Source organism: Eubalaena glacialis, chromosome 9 (genome assembly GCF_028564815.1).
Source record: "Eubalaena glacialis isolate mEubGla1 chromosome 9, mEubGla1.1.hap2.+ XY, whole genome shotgun sequence".
Lineage (NCBI taxonomy): Eukaryota > Metazoa > Chordata > Mammalia > Artiodactyla > Balaenidae > Eubalaena > Eubalaena glacialis.
In genome coordinates this window covers 7,880,195-7,906,877 of record NC_083724.1, presented here as the reverse complement: position 1 = coordinate 7,906,877, position 26,683 = coordinate 7,880,195, and the positions used below count along the sequence as shown (strand labels likewise).

The 26,683-nt window shown below is 51.3% G+C and overlaps 1 protein-coding gene across 3 annotated transcripts; it reads right to left on the bottom strand.

Moving 5' to 3' along the window:
• Positions 1–520: 520 nt before the first annotated feature.
• Positions 521–26,683, bottom strand: SH3GLB2 (SH3 domain containing GRB2 like, endophilin B2). 3 transcript variants are annotated; one of them, XM_061199790.1, is made up of 11 exons: positions 26,424–26,682; positions 22,034–22,175; positions 21,067–21,195; positions 7,529–7,662; positions 7,160–7,252; positions 5,004–5,066; positions 3,344–3,367; positions 2,721–2,810; positions 2,284–2,384; positions 1,645–1,885; positions 521–1,307 (listed from the first exon to the last, which is right to left on the bottom strand). In XM_061199790.1, exons 1-11 carry the CDS (start codon positions 26,484–26,486, stop codon positions 1,200–1,202), a joined length of 1,188 nt encoding a protein of 395 aa, XP_061055773.1. In that variant the 5' UTR covers positions 26,487–26,682; the 3' UTR covers positions 521–1,199. The 3 variants fall into 3 exon arrangements, with proteins under 3 accessions (XP_061055773.1, XP_061055775.1, XP_061055774.1); XM_061199792.1 differs by lacking the exon at positions 5,004–5,066 and having other exon boundaries at positions 26,424–26,683; XM_061199791.1 differs by lacking the exon at positions 3,344–3,367.

The window sequence follows — 26,683 nt, the reverse complement described above, 5'->3', positions numbered from 1 at the left end:
GCCAGTCAGCTGTCAGTTACTCAAGCTTAAACCATCATGCAAATTTTACAGTCCACTCCACTCTGCCAGATTTTAGGCAAGTTTTTCTTAGGAATAAAACATCTATTATGCAGCTTCATGGGACTTCCCTGGTGGTCCAGTGGTTAGGACTCTGCGCTTCCACTGCAGGGGGCCTGGGTTCAACCCCTGGCTGGGGAACTAAGATCCTGCAAGCTGCACGGCCGGCGTGGCCCAAACAAACCCCCACCCCCCCAAAAAACGTAGATTACACAGCTGCAGTAGGAGAACAGCACTCTCTCCTGAGCAGCACAGGCAGCGTGGGAGGAAGGGAGGCGCTGGCTTTGCCCTAAGCGCTCTCCCTCCCTCTGCCCTAGTGCTCTGGGAGGGGCCCACAGCAGGCGCATTGCTCTCTCTGTACATCACGCCCTCCCCCCAGAAGGAGGGGTGGTGCAGATGTGAAGTCTCCTCTTCCCTTTCCCACCTGTGAGGCCCACGACCCGACCGGAGCCCAGGCAACATGCACACGAAGGATGGTTTATTATTTGTCACTGGCTAGAGAGCAAGCACACAGGCAGAGTAAAAAGATCAGTTAAAAAGTGAGTGTGGAGAGGTGCAGGCTGCAGCCACCATACTTGGCTTGAGCTGTATGGGAGGGGAAGGGTAGCACCGGGGAGATGCCGCTCCATGGCCCAGGCCCGCCTCTCCTGCCAGGCTCCCCTCTGCGCCAGCTCATCCAGAGGGGACGACATCCAGTGCCCAGGCCTGCCACAGACCTGCCTGCCTTTCCCCCTTTGCTGCTTTTGGCAACTAAAAGGCAGGAGCTCCCTCGCCCAGGGTGCGCCCCAGGGCTTCCTCAGGCCGTCTGCACTGACCCCCACGGGCCTAGGCGCTGAGTGCAGCTGCTGCAGCCAGGCCCGCCCTCCTTAGCAGGAGCTGGGAGGGCTGGGGCGCTCAGGGATGCAGGCGGCGGGCGGGGGTGGGGGGATCTCCAGAACCAGGTCAGAAGCAGGGCTGGGGGAGGGGCTGGGAGCGTTCAGCCTCTGGGGCCCCTCGCAGCTGGAGGACCGGGGGCGGGATGGGATGGGGTTAGTTTCCCCACCCTGAGCAGCTGGGTCACCAACAAACAAGACAAGTGGCAGGGCTGCACCCATCCTCTCCTGCCCAGGCCAGAATGGGCAGGGGCCTGGGAGGGGGCCTGCTTAGCTAAGCAATTCCAAGTAGGTGACAGGGACCTTGCCCTTCTTGTTGCCTCTCTCGCCAATGAGCCAGTCAGGGTCCATGCCAGGCAGGCTGTAGACAGTGATGAGCTGAAGAGGAGGGTGGAGAAGGAGGGTCACGCCCCGGCCAGGCAGAACTGGCCCAGCCCTAAGAGGGGACAGACTTGCGGTCTCCCGAAACCTGGGAAACTATACCTCCTGAGGCGGGCGCTCACCTCCTCAGCTGCTCTACAGAGACAGATCAGAGAGGCTGCTTCCTCAGAGCTGGAGCCGTGTCCGCCTACCTGACTGGTCCCAGCTCTGCCCCCAGGGCCACTCAGAGGCTGGAAGCCCGCGGTGCAGGGTCTGCAGGCCCCATGCTCCCAGCTCCAGTTTCCCGGCGCGCATGAGCCGGCCCCTCCCCCGTCCTCATGGCACCCAGGCCCACCTCGTCAGCCAGCAGGGCCAGCTCGCTGCTGTCGGCCGCCTCGTAGTCGTAGAGGACCCGGGCCTTCCGGGTCCCGCTGGCGGGAGGCGCCACCTCCTCCAGGCGGAGAGCGGCCTCCCCCGGAGGGGCCAGGCCGGCCACAGAGGGCCCCACAGGCATAGTGGCCGCGGCGGTGGTGGGTGAGGTGCTGCTGAGGGGCGGGGAAGCGGGCTCTGTGGTGCCCACGAAGGTGCCCGGAAATCTGGAGAGGAGAGAGGGGGGCACACCTCAGCAGCCGGGAGCCACAGCCCCCCGGGAGTCCCGTGTGCCCCGCCAAACGCCAGCTGGGTCCACGGCCACGGAGGCGAGGAGACGCCGCTACTTACATGGCTCCCTGGGAGCTGGCGGCATGAAGGGAAGAGGGAAACAGGGGGAACGTGAGATGCTCCCGCCGTCCCCGCCACCCCCCACAGTCTCGAGAAACCGCGCCAGAGGTCCCCAAGGCCAGCCACCTCACTGCCATTGTGATAGGGTGCCCGGGCCCAGAGAGCAGTGTGATGTCCCCCCACAGTCGGCAGCCCTCCACCCCGCCCTGGGTGTCACGGGGCTTTCCGAGTTTGGGGCGGTCGGGGCTAGGAGCCAGGGGACCCCGGTGGGCACCTGCCCAGCTGCTTCTGTAGGTCCAGCATGTGGCGGTAGCACTGGGCATAGTAAGTGGTCTGAGACTCAACGAACTCATGGAGGCAGCGAAGGTGGTTCACCTGCGGGGAAGACGCCCATGGCTGACGGGGGGATGCGAGGGGCCCAAAACATCCCATTCCCCATCCTGTCCTCTGCAGACCCTGGCCCAGCATTCCGATGTCTTCTGCCCAGGCCACTTGCTCCCTGGGGTTGGAGGGAGGTACCCACCCTTTGGGACCTGCTCTGCCGAGGCTAAATCCCATCCTTACAGACTGCGGGCTCAAGCTCCCCCTTCCCCACCTGCCTTCGAGATCCAGGTTCACTCGCTGCCTCAACATGGCCTAGTTTCACGGGGACACGAGGGGCGGCGAGAAGACGGTGGACGACAGGAGGAGGAAACGGGGGGCAGGACTCACGTGAGTGCTACTGATTCCCTCCAGCAGGAGCCGGGTCACTTCTGCCTGCCGGTCAAACTCTGTCTGGGCCACTCGGAGCTCCTGCTCAGCCTGGGAAGGGCAGGGCATGAGCGTGAGAACAAGAACCGCCCCCAGCTTCCCTCCCACCAGCCTTCTCCTGCGCCCCTGAAGCCGCCCAGGAGTGGCCTCCTCTTCCCTTCTGTGGCAGCTGTCACTCCCCCCCAGGGATGCAGACATGGGTGGCAGGAGTGCACTTCCCACCCCTGACTTCAGGCCTGAAGCCCTGACCCCTGGAGGAGCGACAGCCCCGCCTGGACCCCACCCCCTCCTGAGGCCAGTTCCTGGACAAGCAGACAGAGCCTCGGGCACCCTGCCTTGGCCTTTCATACTCATTCATTTGCCCGTCTGACGCCACCACCCATCAGGGACAAATCCAACCAACAGTCGCCTCCGTAGGGCCCACTGTGTGCAACAGGGCAGAGAGGAAGTGACAACCCCTACCGTGGCCCCAGCGAGTGAGGGCAGAGCCCAGAACTAGAAACAGACCTGCCCCCGACGGCAGCAGGTGAGCCTGGACGCCCGCTGCCCACCCCCTGCAGCCTCTTCCCTGAGCCCCGACTTACCTTGTCCGCCTCATCATTCCAGAGCTGCGGAGACAACAGGACCGGTCAGCGGGGGAGGGAGGGGGGCACCGGTCAGCAGGGGAGGGGAGGACGGCTGAACCCCAGAGCCCAGGCCCTGCCCCAGCTCCCTGAGACCCCAACCTCTCCCCGACTCCCTCCCCACAGCCCAACGAGGAGCTGAGGCTGGGGTGAGGCCTGGTGTGAAGGGGGGGCTCCGACATCATAATCCATCCAGTCCCACATGCCACATGCTGGGAGGGGGACAGCCAGCTGGGGAGTCCTACTTGGGTTCTCCTATAGTGCCAGCCCCCAGGCTCTGACTGGGGTCTCGAGGGAGACCGAGCGTCCCGCACCCCACCCTGACACTTGGCTAAGGCTGGTGGGCTGGGAGGCAGGACTGTGTGACCCTGGACCAGTCACTGAACCTTTCTGTCCTTCGGCAGAGAAAGGCAGCCTCGTGCCTGAGTCACACTGGGGTTCAAAGGCACAAGGAAAAAACAGGGCCGTCTCCACCCTCCTGGATAGTCCTCTTTCCACTCGGCCCAGGAAGGGGGGCGGGAAGTGTCATCCAGAGTCTAAAGAAGAAAGACCCCCCTCCCCCCACCACGGCTTAGGAGACCCATTTCTCCTGCCCGCTGCTACCCTAAGATGTGACCTGAAATGCGGAAAGCAAAACAAGGCCAGCCCTTGGACAGAGGTGTCCCACCTCAGTGCCGTTTAGCAAATCGCAACACGGGAAGCAACCTCCACGTGGACACACGTCGGAGACCCAGCCACAGGGGCCCGGTGGACTACACTGTGGTTCACGCCCCCGAGGACAAATGACTGCACACGGCAACACGCTTATGACAGATGGAGAAGAGCCAGAGGGTCTTTGCGGAAGGTTGTCACCCGTGGTGGGGGGGGGGGAGGGACAGAGAGAGAGAGGCAGAGAAAGGCACAGCGGTGGTTTCGACAGGCATGATGGGATAGGTGTGATCTGCCTATTTCCCAAACTAAACAGTAAATACCACAAATCTCAACAGAGCTGTAGGAAGAAAAGACACCAAGACATTCAACGTCTTCCTGATCCAGCCCCGCCCATCCCACCTCCAGAGTCCCAGCCCCTGCCAGCTCAGGACACACTCTGTTCTCCACCTCTGGGCCTCGGGCCCAGGCGGCTCCTTCCCCCACCCCGCTGTGCCCTCCCACCCTCCCGTTCAGTCTCAAGCACTTCCATGACACCTAGCAGATGTGCTATGGAGGCAGCTGGATGGACAGCGCCGTCCCTGTCTCCCGTGACCCCATGGCAGGCCAGGCCCAGACCTCCTCCCTCTCCTCCAGGCCCACGGCCAGGCGCTCCGGGACGGTGAGTGTGGGAGGGGGCGGTGCCTGCTTTGGGGGGGTTGGGGCTGGGCAGACTCTCAGGTGCCCTGGAGATGGGGCCGCTGCCGCCCCAAGTGCACGGGGCTGTGCCTCGCAGTGGGCCAGGCTCACCTTCAGCGCTGGGCAGGGAGAAGCAAGGCCGGCAACACGGGCACAGGGCACAGGGTAGAGGCGGGTGGACAGGACTTGCCTGACCAGGGGCGCGGCCCCTGCCTCCCCCTCTGGCTCCAGTTCGCTGCACATCAGGCCCGAGTGTGGGAGGGGATGGGGAGCGGGGCAGGGCGGGGGCGCTTACCGCGGAGGCGCTGGCCGAGAGAATGTAATTACGAGGTCTAGTCTCCTGAAAGTCAGGCACCGTCTGGCGGGGAACAGAGTTCACGGGGGGAGGGGGTCACGCGGGGCCGGGGCCGGGCCGGGAGGCCGCCCTAGACTCTCCCATGGGAGATGCCAGGAGCCCCCGACCCCACGGACAGGAGGGTACAGACAAATACAACACAGAGCCCCCCGCTTCTCCCCAAGCCAACCACCTGCAGAGGAGGCAGGCCGAGGCGAGTCCAGACCAAGATTAAGTGGGTGGACACGCCTGCCGTCAGGGCCCTTACCTGGGGCAAGCCACAGACGGGTCCAGCCCCTGGCCCAGCGGCCATGGCCCCTCCTCCCGGGGCCCCGGCCTCACTCAGATGCCCCAGCTAGACCCACCGTCCTCCAAAGCCCGCCCCGCCCAGCTCTCTCCGTCCAGAACCTCCGCACACCACGTCTCTCTCGCTCCTGCAGCAAGGAGCAGGCCCCTCCCCACAACGAGGATGGACAGATGGATGCATGGATGGACACAGTGACAGGCTTTCAACATTTGCAAAAAGCTGACTCACAGGCTCCAATGCCTGGCATCCCCCCGAAGCAGAGGCTACACATGGTAGAGCCTCCGGTGGGGAGACCAGCTGCTTGCAAAACGCCCTGAGGATGTCCCCGGCCGACCCAGCACTGTGGGCCCGAGGCCGAGATGGGCAAACCAGAAGCAGCACAGCACGTGGGACAGGTATACTCACATCTCCCTCACACTGAGCCAAGTTACCCAAAGCAGAACGGAAAGGAACAAAAACAAAGAGTTAGTGAGTCCACAGCGCAGGCGGGAGCAGGCCCCCGGGGTCCCGGCGGGAGGGACACACGACCCTGCCCTCTGGAAGGAGTCCTGACGTGTGTGTGTGTGTGTGTGTGTGTGTGTGTGTGTGTGTGTGTGTGTGTGTTGAGAGGGGTAGGAAGGACGGGGTGCACTGCTGGGCTGGAGTCCTCTGGGATGCTGTATCTGGGCTGCCCAGCTCGGGACGGGGTGTCCTGCCCAAGCCAAAGACTCTGGGCCAACCAACTGGAGGGGAGGTTGTGCCGTCCCAGTAACTAAGGAAGGGCTCCCCAGGCTGGCTGGTGTAGGAAGAGCTTGTCCTGGCCAAGTTACTCGAGAGGTGGTCCACCCCTGCATGGCGGGGAGACTGTCCTGTCCAGGTGACTTAGACAGACATAGGTCATCCTGCCCAAGCCAACAAGACTCCAGTGGCTGAGCCCCTGCCTCCAGTTTGGACCCCACACAATTGGATGAGCTGGGACCTTGCCCACGGCTCTCGCCAGATGCATTGCCCAGGCGGCCACATGAGGGAGGGGAACGCAAGGCGGGTTGGAGGCTGGAACTCTCAGGGGAGCGGGGAGCCCGGGCTGGGGGTTTCCACGGCGTGCCCTGGACCTGACCTTGGGATTCCCTCCCCAGGGCGTGAGGTGGCCTTTCGGTCCCTGCACCCCAAGCAGCCTGGCCACCCTCAGGCCCAGCTCTCCCAACCCTGGCCTAGCCCTGGTCAAAGTGTCCCACACTGTGTCCCATCCGCCTGGCTGGACAGGCCTCCGTGAGCCGAGAGTGAAGGGGGAGCCAAGACAGCCCAGGCCCTATCCAGTGCCGTGGGGCTCCCAAAGGGCCCCTCAGACATGCCCCTGGGCAGGTAGGCAGTCCAGCTCTGGGGCCCTCCACACCACCACAGGGGAGCCTGAGCGCAGGGCACCCTGGGACCAGTGCTGGAGCAGCAGGTGGGGGAGTTAGTAGGGGGAGCCATGTCCGGGCAGAGCCGGGAACAGAGCCGAGCACCCAGGGAGGGCAGGGCAGAGGCATGCAAAAAGCCAGCTGGCTGTCTGTCTGGGGAGGCTGCGGGCTGCCCCGAGCCCAGGTCGGGGCACTGCTGGTCCGCCCACCCCATCAACGTCTGCCCTGGGTCCCAGGGCTCTGGGCCGCCAGGGGTCCGTTGCAGGTGGGGCAGAGAGGCGTGACCTGAAGTGGTCAGCAGAGCAGCAGCCACCAGCCAGGCCTCTCCAGGCAGGGACAGGGGAGAGAAGTCACGCCAAACACCAGGTTCCTTCACCCCCTCCTTGGCTCCAACCAGGGCCGGGGGGGCAGGAGGCCAGCAGGACACCTACCGTGGCTTTGGCTTCTGCGGCCTTGGCCTTCTTCAGCCGTGCTTTGCAGGCATCCAGGTCCAGACGCCGGTTATGGAGGAGCCGCCTCTCCTTCTGAGGGGGTGGGAACACGGAACAGTGAGACCTGGGGCAGCCCTGGGAGACCCCCGGCCCTGGCAGGACCAGCCCCCAGGACCATCTGGTCAAGACGGGGAAACTGAGGCCTGGATGGGGGGAGTCATCCACTCCAGGCCACTCAGTCCACAGGAGCCATGTCTGGGGAGGTCCCAGGACTGCTGGGTCCCAGCATGGGAGGAGAGCCTGGGCTCAGCAGCTATGAGGACAGGGCTGCCACTGTTACCAGGAAGCAAGTGGCCCCAGGCCCCTCACCGAGATCGTCTTCCAGTCCCCTTCCAGGAAGGTGCGCAGGGGTGTAAGGAAGTTGATGGAGGCCGTGTGGATAAAATCCCTCTCTGCGGCTCCCAGGCGCTTTTCTGCTTCTGCCACCTTGATCAGTGTCTTCCCTGAGAAACAAAGTGGAGGGGTGAGGAAGAGGGTCGGCTCAGGCCGCTCTGACACCCAGGAAGTAGGGGAGAGCTCAGAGAGGGATGTTCTGAGAGGCAAGAGCAGAATGGCTGGCCTGGGAAAATGTGGAAAATCTACATATCCATATACCTATCAACAAATAAATAGCAGGATGCCTGAAGAACGGAATGCTACACAGCCATTAAAAAGATGTGTGGGGGCTTCCCTCGTGGTGCAGTGGTTGAGAATCTGCCTGCCAATGCAGGGGACACGGGTTCGAGCCCTGGTCCGGGAAGATCCCACATGCCACGGAGCAACTAGGCCCGTGAGCCACAATTATGGAGCCTGTGCGTCTGGAGCCTGTGCTCTGCAACAAGAGAGGCCGCGATAGTGAGAGGCCTGCGCACTGCGATGAAGAGTGGCCCCCGCTTGCCACAACTAGGGAAAGCCCTCGCACAGAAACGAAAACCCAACACAGCCATAAATAAATAAAAAAAAAAAAAAAAAAAAAAAAAGATGTGTGGTGGGGGGGACTTTCAGAATGACACAGGAAGGAGCTCAGCAAATCCTCTCCCCAGAAAGCAATAATAAAACTGGACACAGGGACTTCCCTGGTGATCCAGTGGTTAAGACTCCACGCTTCAACTGCAGGGGGCCCAGGTTCAATCCCTGGTCGGGGAACTAGATCCTGTATGCTGTGCAGTGCTGTCCAAAAAAAAAAAAAGAATATCCTTTTAAAAAAAACACAACTGGACACAGTTCTCAAAAACAACGATTTCTGTACTCTGGAAATTAACCTAAGGCAAATAACAAACTGAGAAGCATTTATTCCAGAACTTTTGGACCTTGGTAAAAACAATGGAGTCTGTGGCTTCTTTTTTTTTTTTTTTTTTTTTTTTTATGCTCCCTGTACATTCACAGTAATTATTTTGGAATCTAGTCTTTGTTTTCAGATTCCTGGGGGATATTTTTCTTTTTTTTTTAAATTATTTATTTATTTAGTTATTTATGGCCGCATTGGGTCTTCGTTTCTGTGCGAGGGCTTTCTCTTGTTGCGGCAAGTGGGGGCCACTCTTCATCGCGGTGCGCGGGCCTCTCACTATCGTGGCCTCTCTTGTTGTGGAGCACAGGCTCCAGACGCGCAGGCTCAGTAATCGTGGCTCACGGGCCCAGCCGCTCCGCGGCACGTGGGATCTTCCCAGACCAGGGCTCGAACCCGTGTCCCCTGCATTGGCAGGCAGATTCTCAACCACTGCGCCACCAGGGAAGACCAGAGTCTGTGGCTTTTTAGCCTGGGGGTACTCCCATCTCCTCAAGCTCTGTGGTGTTGTAGCTCTAGCAGGGTGGGGCAAGCCCTGAGGGGGCTGACTTGATTTGGGCTAGAACAAAGAAAAACCCATGGGACAGGGTCACAAACAATAGTGATCTCAATGGCAAATAATCAGGAAAGGCCAACATCACAGCTAACATGAAGCTGGAATACTGGCTGGAACAAGCAACAGACCTGCCGGAAATTTAACAGGAGATCTGGAGAATGAGATAGTCATAGTGGGCCTTGATAAAATCCAGATATTTCTGGTGGTCTGGAAGGCTATGCATGTGTATAGCACACTTGGGAGAGATGGGAGAGAACCCCAGCTATCAACTCATTCTTGGCTAGTGGGAGGCTTTGCACATTCACAAACTAAAAGCTGGGCAGACATGTAAACTGCTTGAGCTTTGAGTGTGTTCCCCAGCCCACTCATAAATTCATCAGTAAAGCCTTAATGGTGCAAGATGTTTAAGCACAACCTCTGATTAATCATTGGCTGACCACTAACACATGCTGACCTGGAAGAAACCCCTAGGAAGCTAGGCTTAAAAATAAAAAGGATAATTTAAAAAGAAAAACAAGTAGAGACATCAGTAGCTGCATACTGCAGAGAACACAGACTCTAAACAATTAGCTCAGGCAAGTCTCTAAAGAAACAAACAGCAGTAATAAGTCAATAAAAATTATAAGACATGCAAAGAAAGAGGAAAGTACGGACAGTACACAGGGAAAGAAAAGCAATCAACAGACACTATCTCCAAGGAGTCCCAGATATTAGACCTAGCAGACAAAGACTTCTAAGCAGCTATTACAAATAAGTAAAAAAACAAAAACAAAACAAAACCCTGACGGTGGGGAGGGACAAATTAGGGTTATGGGATTAAACTACTATATATGTAACAGATAAGCAACAAGGATATAGGGACTTCCCTGGTGGCGCAGTGCTTAAGAATCCTCCTGACAATTCAGGGTACACAGGTTCAATCCCTGGTCCGGAAAGATCCCACATGCTGCGGAGCAACTAGGCCCATGTGCTACAACTACTGAGCCTGCGCTCTAGAACCTGCAAGCCACAACTACTGAGCCCATGTGCCACAACTACTGAAGCCCGCGTGCCTAGAACCCGTGCTCCGCAACAAGAGAAGCAACCTCGATAAGAAGCCAGTGCACTGCAACGAAGAGTAGCCCCTCTCTCCGCAACTAGGGAAAGCCTGCGTGCAGCAACGAAGACCCAACACAGCCAAAAATAAATAAATGAATAAATTTATTAAAAAAAAAAAAAAAAGAATCCACCTGCCAACGCAGGGGACACAGGTTCGAACCCTGGTCTGGGAAGATCCCACATGCCACAGAACAACTAAGCCCATGCGCTACAACTACTGAGCCTGCGCTCTAGAGCCTGTGAGCCACAACTACTGAGCCTGCATGCCACAACTACTGAAGCCCGCATGCCACAACTACTGAAGCCCGCACACCTAGAGCCAGTGCTCCGCAACAAAGAGAAACCACTGCAATGAGAAGCCCACACACCGCAACGAAGAGTAGCCCCCACTCGCTGCAACTAGAGAAAGCCCGTGCACAGCAATGAAGACCCAACACAGCCAAAAATAAATAAAAAAAAAAAGGATATACTGTATAGCACAGGCAATTATAGCCATTATCTTGTAATAACCTATAATGGAATATAATCTGCAAAAATACTGAATCACTATGCTGTACACCAGAAACTAACACATAAATCAACTATACTTTAATTAAAAAATAAAAAACCTAATAGAAACGATGTTTAAAGATTTAAGGAAAGTATGATGACAATGACGTCTCAAATAACGAATGTCAATAAAGAGATTAAAATTATAAAAAAGAAATGAAAATTCTAGAGTTGAGAAGTATAAGAACTGATAAGAAAAAATCACTAGAAGGGTTCAACAGCAGATTTGAACTGGCTTCTTATCAGTAACAAGGGAGGCCAGATAGTGAGAGGATATATTCAAAGTGATGAAAGGAAAAAACTCTCATCCAAGAATTTTATATACAGCAAAACTGTCTTCCAAAAGTGAACACAAAATAAAGACATTCCCAGATAAACAAAGGCTAAAAGAATTCATTGTTGGCAGACCTGCCATAGAAGAAATACTTCAGGTTCAAGTGAAATGACACTAGATGGTAACCTGAATCTACATAAGGAAATACAGAGCACCAGTAAAGGTAATTATATAGGCACATATAAAACACAATATAAATTTTTTTCTCTTTTCTTAATTGATTTAAAAGACAACTACATAAAATAATTATAAAACTGTGTTGTTGAGATATAATATGTATGACAATAATAGCACAAAGGAAGAGGGCGAGAAGGGAGTTATACTGGAGCAAAGTTTCTATATTTTACTGGAATTCAGTTAGTATTACTCCAAAGTAGATAGTGTTAAGTTAAAATGCATATTGTAATTTAAATTGTAAAACCACTAAGAGGGATTTCCCTGGTGGTCCAGTGGGTAAGACTCCACGCTCCCAATGCAGGGGACATGGGTTCGATCCTTGGTTGGGGAACTAGATCCCACATGCATGTAGCAAATAAGAAACCCATATACCGCAACTAAAGATCCTACATGCCGCAATGAAGATCCTGAATGCTGCAACTAAGACCTGGCACAGCCAAAATAAATATAAATAAATATTAAAAAAAAAAAAACCACTAAGAAAGATTTTTAAAGTAAAAAAAAAAAAAGCAACAAAGAAATTAGAATATTACACTAGAAAATGTCTATTTAACTCAAAAGAAGGCAGTAACAGAGGATCAAACAAAAAACACCTGAGATACAAGGAGACAAAAACGAAATGGCAATCCGACCACATCAACAATTACATTAAATGTAAATGGATTAAACACTCCAATCAAAAGGCAAAGACTGTCAGATTAGATTTTTTTAAAAAAGATTCAAATATATGCTCTCTATAAGAGACATACCTTAGATTTAAAGACATAAGTATGGTGAAAATAAAAGGACAGAAAAAGATACATGCCCCTGTTTGCATATAACAATATGAGAATAGGAGTGACCATAAGAGAACAGGAGTGGCCATACTACTATCAGATAAGCAGACTTTAAGACCAAAAAATGTTAACTAGAGACAAAGAGTAGTATTTTACAATGATAGAAGGGTCAATTCAGCAGGGAGATATACAATTATAAACATACAGACCTAACAACACAGCTCCAAAATACATGAAGCAAACACTGACAGAATAAAGACAGAAATAGACAGTTCAACAGAAATAATTGGAGACTTTAATACTCTCAATAAAGGATGGGACAATAAGACAAAATCAACAAGGATATAGAATATAAACAACACTATCAACCAAGATGGCCTGACAACACTACCCTACAACATAAAGTACAATTTCTAAGGGAGCATGAAACATCCTCCAGTAGAGACCATACACTATAGGCCATAAACAAGTCTTAATACATTTAAAAGTATTAAAATCATGCAAAGTATGTTTTCTGACCACAGCGACATTAAATTAGAAATCAACAACAGAAGGAAACTTGGAAAATCCATAAATATCAGGAAATTAAACACCACCCTGCTGGTGGGATATAAAATCACACAGCCACTTTGGAAAACAGTTTGGCAATTTCTTAAAAGGTTAAACACAGGGAATTCCCTGGTGGTCCAGTGGTTAGGACTCTGCACTTTCACTGCCAAGGACCAGGGTTCAATCCCTGGTTGCGGAACTAAGATCCTGAAAGCCGCACAGCACAGCCAAAAATAAAAGTAAATTAAAAAAAAATGTTAAACATAAATTTACCATATGACTCAGCAATTCCACTCCTAGGTATATACCCAGTAGAAGTGAAGACATATATCCTCACAAAAGTTCATATGCAACTGTTTGAAGAAAACAACCCAAATGTCTCTCAAATGGTATGTGGACAAAGAAAATGCGATCAGCCCATACAGTGGAACACTCTTCAACAGTAAGAAGGAATAAAATCCTAAAACACATTATAACATGGATGAACCTCAAAGACAAAGAAGCCACGTGCAAAAAACAATATATCACTTGATTCCATTTATATGAAATATTCAGAAAAGGCAAATTTATAGAGACAAAACCACATTGGGATTTCCCTGGTGGTCCAGTGGTTAAGAATCCACCTTCCAATGCAGGGGACTTGGGTTCGATCCCTGGTCAGGGAACTAAGATCCCACATGCCGTGGGGCAACTAAGCCCATGTGCCGCAACCACTGAGCCTGTGCACTCTAGAGCCCACGTGCCACAACTAGAGAGCTCACATGCCGCAACTACTGAGCCCACGCGCTCTGGAGCCTGTATGCCACGCAAGTAAGAGAGAAGTCTGTGTGCCGCAATGAAAGATCCCGCATGCAGCCAAAAAAATAAATTTATAAAAAACGACAAAAACAACAATGAAAAATAACAAAGCCACATTAGTTGTCTGGCGGTGGGAGTGGGACTGACTATAAGTAGACACAAGTTACTTTTTTGCAGGTGATGGAAATGTTCTTTAAACTGGATCTGGGGAGACACCCAAGTCCAGGAAGCGCAGAAAGTCCCATACAGGATAAACACGTCAAGACACATAGTAGTCAAACTGACAAAAATAAAGACAAAGAGAAATATTAAAAGCAACAAGGGAAAAGCAACAAATAACATACAAGGGAATCCCCGTAAGACTATCAGCTGATTTTTCAGCAGAAACTCTGCAGGCCAGAAGGGAGTGGCACAATATATTTAAAGTGATGAAAGGGAAAAACCTACAAACAAGAATACTCTACCCAGTAAGGCTCTCGTTCAGATTTGATGAAGAAATCAAAAGCTTTACAGACAAGCAAAAGCTAAAAGAATTCAGCACCACCAAACCAGCTTTACAATAAATGCTAAAGGAACTTCCCTAAGCGAAAAAGAAAAGGCCACAACTAGAAACAAGAAAATTATGAAATGGGAAAGCTCACCAGTAAAGGTAGGAAATCATCCACACACAAACGTGATATCAAAACCAGTAATTGTGAGAGAAGGAGAGTACAAGTGCAGCATATCTGAAATGCATTTGAAATTAAGAGATGAGAAATTTAAAACAATCATGTAGATATACAGATGGCTATATCAAAACTTCATGGTAACTGCAAATGAAAAATTTATAAGATACACACATGAAAAAAAGGATTCCAAACACAACACTAAAGATAGTCATCAGCGACTTCCCCAGTGGTCCAGTGGTAAAGAATCCACCTTCCAATGCAGGGGACACAGGTTCAATCAATCCCTGGTCGGGGAACTAAGATCCCACATGCTGTGGGGCAACTAAGCCCGCATGCTGCAACTACTGAGCTCATGCACCTCAATGAGAGAGCCTGCGTGCCGCAAACTACACAGCCCACACACTCTGGAGCCCACGCGCCACAACTACAGAGCCCACATGCCCAGGAGCCCGCGCGCCACAACTAGAGAGAAGCCCACATGCCGCAACAAAGAGCCCGCGTGCCACACTGAAAGATCCTTCGTGCCGCAACTAAGACCCAACGCAACCAAATAAATATTTTAAAAAACGTTTAATCCATCTATCTTAAACCCTTAAAAAATAGTCATCAAATCACAAGAAAAGAGGAAAGAAAAGAGGAAAGGAAGAAAAAAGACCTACAAAAACAAATCCAAAACAATTAACAAAATGGCAATAAGGGACTTCCCTGGTGGCACAGTGGTTAAGAATCCACCTGCCAATGCAGGGGACACGGGTTTGAGCCCTGGTCTGGGAAGATCCCACATGCCACAGAGCAACTAAGCCCATGCACCACAACTACTGAGCCTGTGCTCTAGAGCCTGCGAGCCACAACTACTGAGCCTGAGAGCCACAACGACTGAAGCCCGCATGCCTAGAGCCCGTGCTCCACAAGAGAAGCCACTGCAACGAGAAGCCTGCGCACCGCAACAAAGAGTAGCTGCCTCTCACCGCAACTAGAGAAAGCCCGCACACTGCAACAAAGACCCAACACAGCCAATAAATTAATTAATTAATTAAAATAAATAAATAAATGTATTAAAAAACGGCAATAAGAACATACACATCGATGATTACCTTAAATGTAAACAGATTAAATGCTCCAACCAAAAGACACAGATTGGCTGAATGGATACAAAAACAAGACCCATATATATGTTGTCTACAAGAGACCCATTTCATTTTTTTTTTTTTTTTTTGGTTGTGCCGTGCAGCATGTGCGATCTTAGTTCCCTGACCAGGGATCGAACCTGCGCCCCCTGCACTGGAAGCACACAGTCTTAACCACTGGACAGCCAGGGAAGTCCCAGACAAAACAGCCATTAAAATAAAGACTGTTACAAGAGACAAAGAAGGACACTACATAATGATCAAAGGATCAATCCAAGAAGAAGGTATAGCAATTATAAATATATATGCACCCAACACAGGAGCACCTCGATATATAAGGCAAATGTTAACAGATGTAAAAAGAGAAATAGACAGTAAACAATAATATGGGTCTACTTTAACACCCCACTTACATCAATGAACAGTTCATCCAGACAGAAAATCAATAAGGAAACACAGGCCTCAAATGACACATTAGACCAGATGGACTTAACTGTTATTTATAGAGCTTTCCATCCGAAAGCAGCAGAATACACATTCTTTTCAAGTGTACATGGAACATTCTCCAGGATAGATCACATGCTGGACCACAAAGCAAGTTTTGGTAAATTTAAGAAAACTGAAATCATATCAAGTATCTTTTTTGACCACAATGCTATGAGATTAGCAATCAAGTCCAAGAAAAAAACTGCAAAAAACACAAACACGTGGAGGGTAAGCAATGTGCTACTAAACAACCAATGGCTCACCAAAGAAATCAAAGATGAGGGACTTCCCTGGTGGTCCAGTGATTAAGACTCTGCACTCCCAATGCAGGGGGCCCAGGTTCGATACCTGGTCAGGGAACTAGATCCCGCATGCTGCAACTAAAAGAGCCTGCATGTTGCAACTAAAAGATCCCGCATGCTGCAACTAGGACCTAGTGCAGACAAATAAATAAATTAATTAATTAATTAATAAAAAAAGAAATCAAAGATGAAATTAAAAAATACCTAGAGGGAAATGAAAATGAAAACACTATGCCAAAACCTATGGGACACAGCAAAAGCAGTTCTAAGAGGGAAGTTTATAGTGATACAAGCTTACCTCAGGAAACAAGAAAAATCTCAAATAAACAACCAAACCTTACACCTAAAGCAACTAGAAAATGAAGAACAAACAAACCTAAAGTTAGTAGGAAAGAAATCATAAAGAACAGAGCATAAATAAATAAATTAGAGACTAAGAAAACAACAGAAAAGATCAATGAAACTAAAAGCTGGTTCTTTGAAAAGATAAACAAAATTGATAAATCTTTAGCCAGGCTCATCAAGAAAAAAAGGGAGAGGACCCAAATCAGTAATATTACAAATGAAAAGGAAGAAGCTGCAACCAACACCACAGAAGTACAAAGGACTGTAAGAAACTACTACAAGCAACTACATGCTACTAAAATGGACAACCTAGAAGAAATGTACAAATTCTTGAAAAGGTACAATCTCCCAAGACTGAACCAGGAAGGAAGAGGAAATATGAACAGACCAATTACAAGTACTGAAATTGAATTTCTGATTTAAAAACTTCCAACAAACAAAGATCCAGGACCAGATGGCTTCACAGGAAAATTCTATCAAATGTTTAAAGAAGAGTTAACACCTATCCTTCTGAAACTATTCCAAAAATTGCAGAGGTAGGAACCAAACTCATTCTACGAGACCACCATCACCCTGATACCAAATACAGACAAAGACACCACACAAAAAAGAAAATTACAGGCCAATATCACTGAAGAACATAGACGCAAAAATCCTCAACAAAATACTAGCAAATTGAATCCAACAATACATTAAAAGGATCATACACCATTACCAAGTGGGATTTTTCTTACTTTCTTTTTTAAAAATATTTATTTATTTATATTGGCTGCGCCAGGTCTTAGTTGCAGCACGTGGGCTCTTAGTTGCGATGTGTGGGCTCCTTAGTTGTGGTGTACGGACTTCTTAGTTGCAGCATGCAGACTCTTAGTTGTGGCATGCATGCAGGATCTTGACCAGGGATCGAACCTGGGCACCCTGCATTGGGAGCGTGGAGTATTACCCACTGGACCACCAGGGAAGTCCCTGTAAGGATTTTTCAATGTCCACAAAACAATCAGTGTGATACACCACATTAACAAATTGAAGAATACAAACCATATGATTATCTCAATAGATGCAGAAAAAGCTTTTGATAAAATTCAACATCCGTTTATGATAAAAACACTCCAGAAAGTGGGCATAGAGGGAACCTACCTCAACATAAAAAAGGCCATATATGACAAACCCACAGCTTACATCATACTCAATGGTGACAAACTGAAAGCATTTCCTCTAAGATCAGGAACAAGACAAAAGATGTCCACTCGTGCCGCTTTTATTTAACATAGTTTTGGAAGTCCTAGCCACAGCAATCAGAGAAGAAAAAGAAATAAAAGGAATCCAAATTGGAAAAGAAGAAGTAAAACTCTCACTGTTTGCAGATGACATGATACTGTACATAGAAAATCCTAAAGATGCCACCAGAAAACTACTAGAGCTCATCAGTGAATTCGATAAAGTTGCAAGATACAAAATTAATACACAGAAATCTGTTGCATTTCTATACACTAACAATGAAAGACCAGAGAGAGAAATTAAAAAGAATAAAAATACCTAGGAATAAAACTACCTAAGGAGGACTTCCCTGGTGGCACAGTGGTTAGGAATCTGCCTGCTAATGCAGGGGACATGGGTTCGAGCTCTGGTCTGGGAAGATCCCACACGCCGCAGAACAACTAAGCCTGTGCGCCGTAACTGCTAAGCCTGCGCTCTGGAGCCCGCAAGCCACAACTACTGAGCCCACGTGCCACAACTAACGAAGCCTGAGCACCTGGAGCCCGTGCTCCGCAACAAGAGAAGCCATCACAATGAAGAGCAGCCACAACTAAAGAAAGCCTGTGCACAACAGCGAAGACCCAATACAGCCAAAAAAAAAAAAAAAAAAGATAAATACATTTATTAAAAAAAAAAAAAAAACTACCTAAGGAAGCAAAAGAACTGTACTCTGAAAATTATAAGATGCTGATGAAAGAAACGGAAGATGAGGGAATTCCCTGGTGGTCCAGTGGTTAGGAACTAAGATCCCACAAGCCACGCAGCACAGCCAAAAAAAAAAACCCAAAGATGACACAAACAGATGGAAAGATATACTGTGTTCTTGGATTGGAAGAATCAGTATTTTCAAAATGACTATACTATCCAAGGCAATCTACAGATTCAGTGCAATCCTTATTTAAATTACCAATGGCATTTTTCACAGAACTAGAACAAAAAATTTTTTAATTTGTATGGAAATGCAAAAGACCCTGAATAGCCAAAGCGATCTTGAGAAAGAAAAATGAAGCTGGAGGAATCAGGTTCCCTGACTTCGGACTATACTACAAAGCTACAGTAATCAAAACAGTATAGTACTGGCACAAAAACAGAAATATAGATCAATGGAACAGGACAGAAAGCCTAGAAATAAACCCATGCACCTATGGTCAATTACTCTACGACAATGGAGGCAAGAATATACAATGCAGAAAAGACAATCCCTTCAATAAGTGGTGCTGAGCAAACTGGACAGCTAAATTAAAAGAATGAAATTAGAAATTCTCTAACACCATGCACAAAAATAAACTCAAAATGGATTAAAGACCTAAATGTAAGACGAGATACTATAAAACTCCTGGAGGGGGACTTCCCTGGTGGCACAGTGGTTAAGAATCTGCCTGCCAATGCAGGAGACACGGGTTCGAGCCCTGGTCTGGGATGATCCCACATGCCGCAGAGCAACTAAGCCCACATGCCACAGCTACTGAGCCTGCGCTCTAGAGCCCATGAGCCACAACTACTGAGCCTGTGTGCCACAACTACTGAAGCCCGCATGCCTAGAGCCCATGCTCCGCAACAAGAGAAGCCACTGCAATGACAAGCCTGCGCACCGGAAGGAAGAGTGGCCCCCGCTCACCACAACTGGAGAAAGCCTGCGCACAACAACGAAGACCCAACGCAGCCAAAAATAAATATAAAAAACAAACAAACAAACAAAAACTCCTAGAGGAAAACATAGGCAGGACACTCTTTGACATAAATTGCAGCAGTATCTTTTTGGATCCGTCTCTTAAGAGTAATGGAAACAAGAACAAAAATAAACAAATGGGAATTAAACTTAAAAGCTTTTGCATAGCAAAGGAAACCAAACCAAAGGAAACAAAACGAAAAGACAACCTACAAGATGGGAGAAAATATTTGCAAACGATGCAACTGACAAGGGATTAATCTCCAAAATATACAAACAGCTCATACAGCTCAATATCAAAAAAACAAGCAACCCAATCAAAAAATGGGCAGAAGATCTAAATAGACACTTCTCCAAAGAAGACATATAGATGGCCAAAAGGCACGTGAAAAGATGCTCAACATCGCTAATTTTTACAGAAATGCAAATCAAAACTACAGTGAGGTATCTCCTCACACCAGTCAGAATGACCATCATCAAAAAGTCTACATATAATAAACGCTGGAGAGGGTGTGGAGAAAAGGGAACCCTCCTACATGGTTGGTGGGAATGTAAACTGGTGCAGCCAAAATGGAGAACAGTATGGAGGTTCCTTTAAAAAGTAAAAACAGAGCTACCATATGATCCTGCAATCCCACTCCTGGTCATATATCCAGAGAAAACCATAATTGGAAAAGCTATATGCACCCCAATGTTCATTGCAGCACTATTCACAATAGCCAAGACATTGAAGCAACCTAAAATGTCGATCAACAGGTGAATGGATAAAGAAGATGTGGTATATAAATACAATGGAATATTACTCAGCCATAAAAAAGAATGAAATAATGCCATTTACAGCAACATGGACGCAACTAGAGATTATCATACTAAGTGAAGTTAAGCCAGACAGAGAAACACAAATATCATATGATACCACATATATGTGGAATCTTAAAAAATTTGTATCTTAAGATACAAATGAACTAATTTACAAGACAGAAACAGACTCACAGACACAGAAAACAAACTTATGGTTATCAAAGGGGAAAGGGGGGGTGGGAGGAGGGATAAATTAGGAGGTTGGGATTAACATATACACACTACTGTATATAAAATAGATAACCAACAAGACCCACTGTATAGCACTGGGAACTACACTCAATATTTTGTAATAACCTAAAAGTGAAAAGAATTTGAAAAGGAATATATATATATGTTGTGTGTGCGTGTGTATAACTGAATCACTGTGCTGTACACTTGAAACTAACACGATACTGTAAATCAACTATACTTCAATTAAAAAATTAATTAAATAAAATTTTAAAAAATACATAAATTGGACGGGGGGATGTTTGTTCAATTCTGTAAATTCACTAAAAATCATCAAATTACACACTTAAAACAGGTGTACTTTATAGTGTATAAATTGTACCTAGATAAAACTTAAAAAATAAAAAATAAAGATTGAGGTGACTCTGTAAGTGCTGTGAACAGATTATCTGCAGTGCAATGCCAAGTTTAAAAATCAGGTTGCAGAATAGTACACATAATATGATCCCATTAAAAAATGCACACAAACCAAAACTGGGTAAGGGAGGTTTCTATTTTTTTTGTTTGTTTTTCGGCTGCACTGTGCGGCATGCAGGATCTTAGTTCCCCGACCAGGGATCAAACCCGCGCCCCCTGCACTGGGAGCGCAGAGTCTTAACCACTGGACCACCAGGGAAGTCCCGGGAGGCTTCTATTTTTTACTCTATTTTCATCTCCATTGATTGAGGTGTTTACAAGCAGAATAAATCCAGGTATCATGTGTGCAAATTAAAAAACAGAGAAAGGAAGGAGAGAAGGGAGGGAAGAAGATTCGCGCCAGAGACCGTGACCCCCGACCCTGGCTGTGGGGACTGGCTCACCGTAGGGCGTGGTGGGCCCCAGCTCACTGGCCGCCTCTGCCATGTACTGAGCCAGCAGTTCCCCGTTGGTGACCCTCGAGGGCACCTTCCTGTCCAGCTTCTCATACAGGAACTCCTCCACTCGGGCACCTGTGGGGAGACAGCAGCCAAAGCCACAGGGCTCTTAGGTAGGAGCCTAAGGATGAAAGCCGTGGTGACAGAAACAGACCCAGACCAGGGCCTGCCCACAGGGGCGCCCAGCCTGGTGACTTCCAGAATATTCTCTTGCTCATTCTCAACTGTGTGAGACTGGCACTCGACCCCGCGAAGCCCTCACTCTAGAGAGGAAGAAGCCACGGCTCAGACACGTGAAATGCCTGTCCGACGTCACACAGCTGCGGGTGACGGGCCTGAAGGCAACTGCCGCCCCTTCCCGCCCCCCAACTTCTCCCTCATCACAGTATGGATTTACAGGGCATAACACACACGTGAGCAATGCCCTGGCTTGGCCCCAGAAAGCTCTCAGCACACTCACTCAGCTAACAGCAGACGTACAGGCATACAAGCCTCACGACCCCAGGCCAGCCCTCTCTTCCCACAGGTTCTCCTGCACCTGCGTCTGCCTGCACCACGCTGCGTGTGACTCTCGGCAAGTCCTCTTTCATCCCTGAGCCTCGCTGCCTTCCCTCCAGTGACCTGGCTCCCGTTTCTCCTGCCTCTTCTCCCAACTGTGTTTTAGTTTCCAGGCATTTCTTCAACTCCTCTGTGCGAAACTTAGCATTTCCACTGCCCCAGAGAGCACATCCTGGAGCCCAACACTGAGTCTGCTGTTTTCTTTAAGTGGGACCCCCCAAAACAGCAGCCTTAAGCCCCAAGAGTCTAACCCAAATCCCACCTGCCGCCCAGGCCCACCTGCACAGTCTCAGCAGCTGGGGCTCCTGCCCGCAGCTTCCCGCCCCGAGCCCGGGGCCGGCCCGTGTCCACTCACTGGGGTTGGGTTGCAGCAACACCTCTGTCTGCCTCAGGATTTTCTCCGTCCAGTTCTTGGTGCTGTCTGCCCGGGCCAGAAGGTTCTCAAACTGGGCATCAAGCTCGGTCTTCTCGGCCTGGCCGAATTTCTCCTCTGTGAACTGTGGGGGGAGGACCCGGGGTGGAGGGCTCAGAAAGGGGGACGGGAGGACCACCCCTGCCCCACCCATCTACCCCTCCCACCTGGCTGGAACTCAGGCCCCAAGGTCAAGAAACTTGCTCTGCCCCTGACCTGCTCTGTGACCTTGATCAAGGTGCAACCTTGCCCTGGGCCTCAGTTTGTTCCTCTGTGAAATGAGGTGGTTGGACCAGAGTTTGGGGATCATGGCTCCTTTTGGAAATCCAATGAAAGATACAGACTCCCTCTCCCCAGAAAAGCACATTTGTACAAAATCAGACATGCAACTTAGGGTGTAAGGAACCCTTGGGAGCCTATCACTAAGGGTCCTCCCAGTCTGACTCTGAAGGAAAGCACTTGGTAACAAGTGCTCAGGGAACAAAAGGGGCACAGAACAAGGTCTGGGGTTATCAGGATGTTCCAGGGGCAGCTGGGAGCCACGGGAAGGGGATACCAAGGGAGGGAGTCAGAGGAACCCAGGTTCCAGAATCAGAGGGACTTGATTCAAGTCTCAGTCTGATGAGCTGTGTGACCTTGGGCAAGTGGCTTTGCCTCTCTGAGCATCAGTTTCCTAAGCTGAAAATGGTAATAGTAAGTAATAGCATCTCCCTCATAGGTTGTAAGAATGAAACAAAAAAGATGTGGATAAGACATGAAGGCTAGGATCTGGCAGGCAGTCAGTGTTCAGTGTAAGTGCTGATGCTGTTAAGAGCTGATGCGCAGAGAGATGGCTGGGAAGGAAGGGGAATGCGGGGGGGAGGATGGCCACATGGCTGGCCTCCGGTTGCCTGGAGTGGTAGATGGGGAGCAGCGCCAGCTCATCAGAGCCAACTGCTGGGCACGCCCAGGGCCCAGAAAGCTCGGCAGCCCCGCCCCAAGGCCAGGAAAGGACCAGGATGTCACAAGGGTCCCCCTTCAGAGCTGGCAGAAACCATGGGGGCCACCTAAGAAAAACCAGAAACCGGCCCAAGTCCTGGCCTCTCTGATCTCAAAGGCCCTGTCCAGCCAAGGGGAGGTCACAGGCAAACAGCAAAGGGGTGAAGACCTGCGGGAGTAAGATCAGCCCTGACAACAACAGACACTGCCCTCAGGCCGGCCAAGTTTCCCATTTCACAGAAGATGCCGCTGAGACTGAGCAAGAGGCAGGTTGTGCTGGAGTCACATAGGCTGGGGGTCTGGAGGCCCTTCCCAGACGACTAGGCAGCGGTGAGTCATCCAGAGGCCAAGGACAGGTCCAGCTGCAAGGGGCAGGAGGCACCACCGGTGGTCAGGCTGCTCTGTCGGGCTGCTCCAGCTTGGCAGCCATCAATTATGCATGGGGGCTTGGGTTTCCCTCTGCAGAGCTGGGTGGGCCAGGGTTAGAGCCTGCGGCTCCTCACCTGGGAACCAGCTGCTTCTGGCCTCCTCCCGGTCTCCCGACTCCTCTTCTTCCTCACATTCCCCAAGCTGGGGCCTCCCGGAGCCAGGCCCTCAACAGGCCTCACCTCACCCAGACCCTTCAGGGGTTAGCATTACCCCATTTTGCAGATGAGAAAATCGAGGGTCAGAGGCAAAGTCACCTCTCTGGTCCTCAGTTTCCCCCCGGAGGATGGGGATAACAGGACCTATCTCACAGAATATTTGGAAGGTGCTTAGTTTCATGGTCAGCACACAGTACAGGCCTGATAAACGTTAGCTGGCGTCATCATCATCATTAATAAAAGGTCTCCCTCAGGTCCCTCCTCGGCTCTCAGGAGCCACCTAGGGACGTCCTTACCCTGATGGCACCAGCCAGTCTGATTCAGGTGATTGTGTCACCCTCAGTGTGCACCTCAGCATCTCCCCTTCTTACCAAGGTTAACGGCAGCACTCCCCGCCGTGCCACCTGGCCACCCGTCCCTCACACCACACACCCACCCAGGTTCAAAGTCCTACCGGGCTTTCCCAACATCTTGGGCATCCCTCCCACGTTCACCGCTGCCTGCCTGGCTCGGATGAGAACGATGCCACAGCCTCCCTGGCTTTTATTATCATTACTCCTACCATGCTATTAGTAATACTGCAATTACTACCAACAGCATTAGTACTAGCACTTCCACTGCCCACTCCCACCCCCACTGGCATCTTACCCAAACATGCCTTAGGTTTTCCTGTCTGGGTGCCCTTAGCTGGGCTGTTCCCATCGCCTGGACCAACTCGGCAAACCCCTCCTGACCTTCAAGGTACAGTTCGGGGACTGAGAAGCCATCCTAGAATCTCCCATGCAAAAGGGATCTGGCCTCCGGATGCTTATCCCAGGGCCAAGGTCCAGTTCCCTACCGGATGGGGATGAGGTGAGGCTCCTAAAAGTGTCCTCGGCACATGGAGGGGCTGAGCATTTACCCAGCATGTCGTGCGTAGGTAGGTGGCACCTACGCAGAGGAGCTGCCCACACATTAATAATAAACCACCCCCTGTCCCTGCTGGCTGACTCCTACCCCAGGGCAGACTGGCCTCAGGAGGGTCCCCTGAGTGTGCTCTCCTGCCCAGGTCACATTTCAAGCCCTTCTCTCTTCTGGCTGCCACCCTGCCCCATCCCTGCCAAGAGGAAGGGCCCAGGCTTCAGAGGCTGCTCCCTGCAAGATGGCAGCAGCAGGGGGTGGGTGTGCAGGGCCAGAGAAAGCCTCTATTTATAAAGCTCCCAGCTCCCTCCTCCACTCTGGAGGCAGTGGCCTGGGCGCTGGCTCCCACTCCAGTATGGGCGAACCAGTGGGCCTGCCCCCCCCCCCAGGAGAAAAGAGGCTACAGGGACCAAGCTTCCCCATACCCCAGGCTCTGCAGGCCTGGCCAGGTCAGGTGCTAGGGCCCTAAAGTAGCAGGAAACTGGCAGATCAGGTTCTTCCCAGATGTGGGAGATAAAGTGGTTGCCATACCAACACTGGGGAGAATTCCCTACCTTCTGGATGAACAGGGGCTGGCCAATGAACTCCAGGCTGCTAGCGTCCCCACTAGGGCTGGGGTCCCCGGCAGGGCTTGGAACACGGAGCAGCAAACCCTCTCTGGGGCACAAGTCCTCAACGGGACACTGTGCTTTCTAGTAAACATGGGCATGTGGGCTTCCAAGAGACTGTCTGGGGCTGGGCTCCTCCAGAGAACCAACAACCAGGGCAAGGACAAACAACAGAATCTGTTCCCAGAGCGCTGTGACGGGCCAAGCCCCAAGGCTGCAGCCACCCTTGGAGGCAGACTGGTGCGACCCCTGATTGACAGAAGGGAACACGGAGGCTCTGAGACTTGCCTAATGTCACATGCTGCACAGCTGCAATATTAAGCACGTTACACCAAGAATGACTTGCCTTTAGTGAGCATGTGCATGTGGAGTGCCCGGGACACTCACATCCACGCTGGGAGGGAGGGATTGCTAAGGCCATTTTTCAGACTGAAAAACTGTGGCCCAGAGAGGTGAAGCCCCCATCTTCAAAGTCACAAGAGGGGGCATCCACACCCACAGCTGCCTCCCGGTCTTCACCATTACACTCAGCTGCTTCTGTTTTTTCCCTTGTCCCCAAATGGACAGGACTTGTTCTAATCCCAGCATCACCCACTGTACAGCTTCCCAGGGAGGGCACCCAGCCAGCCTCCGGGGCCTGGGGAAATAAGAGAAACAGGCCTCCCACGGAGCAGAAAGGAAATAACCCCAGCCCTCCTGGCTTCCGGACTGACTATCCAAGCGTGTAAAAGGGACCTCAGGGAATCAGTACCACCAGTCCATTGCACAGGTGCGGAGATTGAGGCTCAGAGAAGGGGTCAGGGCGGGTGCACGAGTCCTTAGGCCTGGAACTCAGGCCTCCAAACGCCTGCCGGGAGTGAAGAGTCACTGCTGGGCAAGGGCAAGGAGACAGGAACCGCCTGGGGCCCCCTGCTCTCCTCAGCAGAGCCCCCCACGGGGGCGGGGCGGGCGCCAGGACAGCGGGACTACCCGGCCGGCGGGTCGAAATGGTGGAGGCTGACACCTCCCCCGCGGCAGCACGGCCGAGGCAGGCCCGGCTCACGCCCCGGGCCTGGGCCACGCTGAGGGTGCGGCCAGTGTGGCCGGCCGCCCCGGGCTCTTTCTCTCTACTGGGCACCGCAGAAGGAGGAGGGGCGGGGGGGGGTGCTAGGGCGACTCCGCAGCGGGGAAGGAGCGCCGGCCGCGAGGGCCTTCTCCCGCGGCCCCGGGCTCTGCTGCAGGGGTGCCCGCCGGCCGCGCGGGGCCCAGGGTGCACGGCCTCACCTGTACGGCCCGGGTGAAGAAGATGCCCGCGTCCGACGCCAGCTTCTTCATGTTGAAGTCCATGGCGCGCCGCACGGCCGGCCGCGTCCGGCCCGAGCGCCGCCCGGCAGCCCCCGGCCCGCCGCCGCCAGCCCGCACCGCGCCCACCTGCTGCCGGTGCTCTGGCCCTTAGCTCGCCCGCCTGGCCCAGCGGCAGCCGCCTCCGTGGGGCTTGCCCGAGCGCGCACGGAGGGGCGCCGGCCGCGGGGGAGGAGCCGCCG